The 5,023-nt window shown below is 45.7% G+C and overlaps 1 protein-coding gene across 2 annotated transcripts in view; it reads left to right on the forward strand.

Moving 5' to 3' along the window:
- Positions 1–4,805, forward strand: part of LOC127749727 (uncharacterized) — a 128,375-nt gene extending 123,570 nt beyond the window's left edge. For both annotated transcript variants that reach the window (XM_052269125.1, XM_052269126.1), the window contains one exon: positions 4,535–4,805. In XM_052269125.1, coding sequence (XP_052125085.1) covers positions 4,535–4,711 — 177 coding nt within the window. In that variant the 3' untranslated portion in view covers positions 4,712–4,805. The remainder of the gene's footprint in view (positions 1–4,534) is intronic.
- The last annotated feature ends 218 nt before the right edge of the window (positions 4,806–5,023 follow it).

Below are 5,023 nucleotides of genomic sequence, written 5' to 3' on the forward strand. Positions count from 1 at the left end.
TGTTTGTCTGTGCGCACGATAACTCGAGAACAAATTGAGCTAGCGACCTGGGATTTTCAGGGTCGTTTTGTGTCATAAAAAGACAGATCAAGTTCGAAGAAGAGCATTCTAGCTCAAAAATTGGATTTTAAAAAAATCAAAAACCACAGGTCCCCAAAAGGATGTTTTTTTAAAATATTTTTTATGCGTTTTCGATTATGCGTTTTTTATGTGTCACACCCTTTGGACGAAAACGTTGTCCTTTTCGCTCTATCGTGTACCGTATGGGTGATAGGGGGCATTTTTTGGACGGGAATGAGGTGAAAATGACCAAATGGTCTATCACATCGTAAAAAGGCTTCAAATCAATAAATTGTACCCTGATCCGAAATGAATTGTACGCTTTTGGGTTGCGAAGCAGTTGCTTTTGAATCGCTGCTATACGCGCGCTAGGTGCTTCAAGATCGCTACGGTTCGCTCACATATTTTACCAAGGGATTGCCTGAGTTCGCTCCAATTTGCCATAGGCTCGGTCGTGCACAAGACGTTCGCTCAGGTTCGCTCCGTTTCGCTCAGGTTCGCTCGGATACTACGCCATAGAGTCGTCAGTATTCGCCTCTGTTCGCCACGTGTTCGCTCTAGGTCACCCGTGAGTGCGGGAAACTCGTCAGCTGGCCACCGGAGTGCGATTGGACCGCCTATGTGCGCGAAAAGCTAATTTTGAGTCGCTCACTTCTGTGCGTTTGCGCGCATTCGTCGCTTGACCCACCTCAGCACAACAGTGCGGTTTTACACGTTGGTCGTCAGCAAGCGCACTAGCCGCAGTCGTAGCGACTCGAGCCAGTAAGTCAGAGTCTCGGGATCGAATCCTAGCAAAAGCGGAAAAAAAGACCGCCGAGAGCCAGACCATCGGCAAACATTTTCGAGCAGCATGAGGAATGTTTGCTCTGGGTACGTCAGAACTCGCGAAATGACCCCTTTGCGATATGTACCGAATTGAAAGCGAACAAGGAACAGTGAACGCTTTTTGTACGCTTTCTTAGACGCTTTCTGTATGCTCAGACGACTCATCCGCAACCCAAAAGCAAACAATTCATTTTAGATCGGGACCGGACGTGTACCTAAACCACACATCTGGCGTCGACCTCATGGCTCATAACGCAAGGCGGTGACATGGAGGTACCACGGTGCAGCTGGTGCCAAGATATTCTTAAAGAAAATCCTACTGAGGCAGCAGAAATATCAGTAGAATGCACAAAGTGCAAAAAAGGCTGTCACCTGAAGTGTATTAACACGAAAGGGAAAAGTAAGGAAGAAATTGCGAAAATCAGTAAGAACTTCGTATGCGGCACGTGTCCGAAGGAGATAAGTTCTCCGAAATTACAGCTAAGGACAAAATGAATGCCGTCTGGCTTAAGCTTGATAATATTTTCAAAGATACCTCACTGATAAAAGAATTCAGTGGTAGGCTTAAAGAAGTAGAATATGAAGTAAATAGCCTCAAAACTAAAAATAAGGACATGGAGATAGCGATCAAGGACATGAAGCTATACAATAGGATGAATAATTGGCTGAGCGATTAGCGAAGCCTATTACTCCAGTGATGATCAAAAAGTTTCGCGTCTGTCTGTCTGTCTGTCATCACGATAACTCGAGAACGAATTAAGCTAGCGACCTGGGATTTTCAGGGTCGTTTTGTATCATAAAAAGACAGATCGAGTTCGAAGAAGAGCATTCTAGCTCAAAAATTGGATTTTAAAAAAAATCAAAAACCACAAGTCCCCCAAATTATGTTTTTCAAAAATATTTTTTTTACAGTCTCCTAAGTGGTAACTCATTAAAGTAGAGCCCTTCGGGCGAAAATTTTCTCCGTTTTGCTCTAGCTCAAACCGTTAAGGCGCTAGAGGGTATTTTTGACGAAAATAAGCGAAAAAATGTACAACCCTGCATGCTTAGTCAAAGTGACGGGCCTTCGACGGGCCAGAGGCCCGTATCTTTGGGTACATTTTTCACTACCCGACTCGGGTGTCAGCGCCGCAGGCCTAGGTAGATGTATGCCAGGCGCGTCGCAGCGCAACAGTGTTTCGTGAGATATCGCAAAGCCTGTTACGCGAGACGTGGTCTGGCGTACATCTACCTAGTTTCATCATTAGTGGAATTCCAAAGGAACTCACCATGAAGTCACTAGATGTTGCGGTTACCTAAGAGATTTCCTAAATGTATCATTAAATCATCGTGATATTGATGCCGCTCACCCTTTATCAAGTCAAGGGAACAAAAGATTATCATTAAGTTCGTAAACCGATGAAAGAAAGAAGAATTACTTAATCCCTACATCAAACAGGTCAAAAAAGGTGGACTCAAAACCGAAGACTTGCAGTACAATGGACAAACCATGAATGTATACATTTCTGAACATCGAACACCACATAATGAGCGACTGGACTACGAAGCCAGACAGCTCAAGAAGGCCGGTAAAATTGAATCCACACATATCAGGAATGGAACGGTTATCATCAAGAAGAAAGTAACGGGCAAAAAATTAACCATTGAATGGCCTGAAGATCTCAAACCCTACGGTCTCATTATGGAGACCAAAGAAAACAATTAGAAATCTCAATGTCGTGTTACCCCTCTCCAAGAGAAATTCAATTGGAAACCTTCCAACAGATGTGCAACATAGACAAGGAAAACCTTATCATGTCATACCTTAATGTAAGAAGTCACCTGTCATTTGACAGAGTTGCGTAAGTCACAAGTTTGGAATTTTACAGTGAAAGCTCTTTTATGTGCTATCAAACTGTTTATTTAAAGAAATGGATGTAACAGCTAAAAGTTATCTATTAATTAATACTTAAAAGTATAGTTCAAAACTAAGCCAGACATCTAGAACACACCAAATTCTCAAGTGAAGCAGGTTAGGTGGTAGCTATCTCCTCTCTAGCTCACGACAAATCATCCAACGGCAATGCACTGCTTTTATTTCTTTCAGAGAATAAGTGCCAGGCAGCAAGGTGGATTGTTCTTTTATCTTATCCTTGTAAAGATTTGAAAACAGCTGAAAAGTGAGAATAAGGACTAATTACCTTGAGAAAGCAGTAACAGCAGCCGAAATCGACGTCTCCGCCTTCGAACATTCAAACTCGTGTATGACCCGAGTCGACCTCTCTGTAACGGCAGCTGCAGCAGCCGCAGTCGCTGTTGCAGCAGCAGTCGCCCCACAGCATCCCCCCTACCCCTCCGACGAAACTTGCGCCGGTAAGGTAGGCAACCAACGTACACCTAGAGTGGTGTCAAAGGCGCGCACCATAGCGCGGTGCGGCTGAGACGAGGTCCAAGCGACAGTGCCAGCACCAGCGCCTGAGGGGTAAGCAGCCAAACGTACGCCGGATCATGCAGAGGGGCAGCACCGAGCACCAGTGCATCCAAAAGGGCAGGCTGTTGCGGGCTACTTTCTCCTCCTCCCATGTTTAAGCATAGGCACCAAAAAAAGAAGCCCGCAGCAGCCTGCCCTTTTGGATGCACTGCCGAGCACCGAGTGGCGGAGTGCGGAGTGGTGTAACACCATTGACACCATTGTCTCCAAACACCCTTACATACTTCTCTCTACAAGTGAGTGACATTCACACACTTGTCTTTCCAGTGCAATTTTGACTTAGACCCTAATCAGGTTCAGTAAGCATTGAGGTATCTCGGAGTAATTTTTTTGAAAGTGATCCGACCAATGGGTTTTAAATGGATCACATCCGAAAACGCTCAATTTCACGATTTGCCTATTTCAGCGCAGTACAGGTCTCAGAACGTCGAGAGGGCTTTCAACCAATTTCCTGAAACCACCTCTACCAAACCTATCACTCGAAACCCGAAAAATGTCTCATTTTCTTGGTGATATCTGCGATTTTCCATTTTGACAATGGCATTTAAAAATGGGCCTTTAAGCAGTGGCGGATTAAGGTCCGGCTGACAGTGGGGGCATGCACTGTCGGTTGCCTAGGGGTTTTGTGGCGCAAATTGCCTACCTTTCAGGCGGCTCTCTAGAGACGACAGGGGGGGCGATCGCCCCCCCCCCCTTAATCCGCGCCTGCCTTTAAGGGTTGATGAGGTCTGCGATAAAATGTTACTTCACTACAATGAATGATCAGACTGTCTGAAATTGAAGCACAATCACTCAGTTGAGTGATGAAAAACTTTTGAACGTTATTTTTTTGTCGCCGAAGAGCCGTAGAAGCACCTGTCAGACCCGGGGCAGCTCTAAAGTGCACGAGCCCCAGGCTTATGTCATGACGCGATTTCAGTTTCGCAGTCTATATTTTCAGAGCCTTGTAGGCGTTACACGAGAAATGGCACCATTACCCAAAAGGGTGTGTGAGTCTTGTATTTATTATGCCTTTTTCGGATTTCGAATATGACTCCGAGATATGTTAAATTGAGCATTTCTACGTGATATGTCCGAAATAAGAGCACACGACTGCACACGCAGCTCCTTTCGCGGTAAGCAGCACTACAGTTCGCACGTGTTTCTTATTCCTTCGCCCTTTGTTTTGCTGCACTAAAGGGCCCGTGGCTGGAGGAGAACGTGCAGGCCCGCCGCAGTCGCCTTCTAGTAATGGCGTCTTGCTCGCGCCCGGCGAACTTCACCGTTCCGGGCGTTGGAACCTTGGATCTGCCCACCTGCCGCAAGGGCTTCCGGCTCTGGTTCCAGTTTGTTCAAGTCCTCATCAACCTACAGTAGAAAGCGTGAATTGATTTGTACAACCAATGCAGTGGTGAGCCAGAATAACATGCGCTGGCAAAGAGTTCTTTATTACATGACCCGTCCGTTATTTGTATGACGAAAAGCTCGCAAACCTTAACTAAGACCAAGTAATGTATCAGGGATCCTAACTTACGTATGATACTTGTACGTGCAGCAGCAGCCCGTAAATGCTGATCTTTAGTGGTTAGTGTGCTAAAATTCTCAGAAGTAACGTTTAACACAACACAGTAATGTACGGAAGGCCAGCGAAGCGGGAGTGAAGAACGGGAGGGTGGGAGTAGGGTAAGG

Source organism: Frankliniella occidentalis, unplaced genomic scaffold (assembly GCF_000697945.3).
Source record: "Frankliniella occidentalis isolate FOCC.00 unplaced genomic scaffold, Focc_3.1 Scaffold84, whole genome shotgun sequence".
Lineage (NCBI taxonomy): Eukaryota > Metazoa > Arthropoda > Insecta > Thysanoptera > Thripidae > Frankliniella > Frankliniella occidentalis.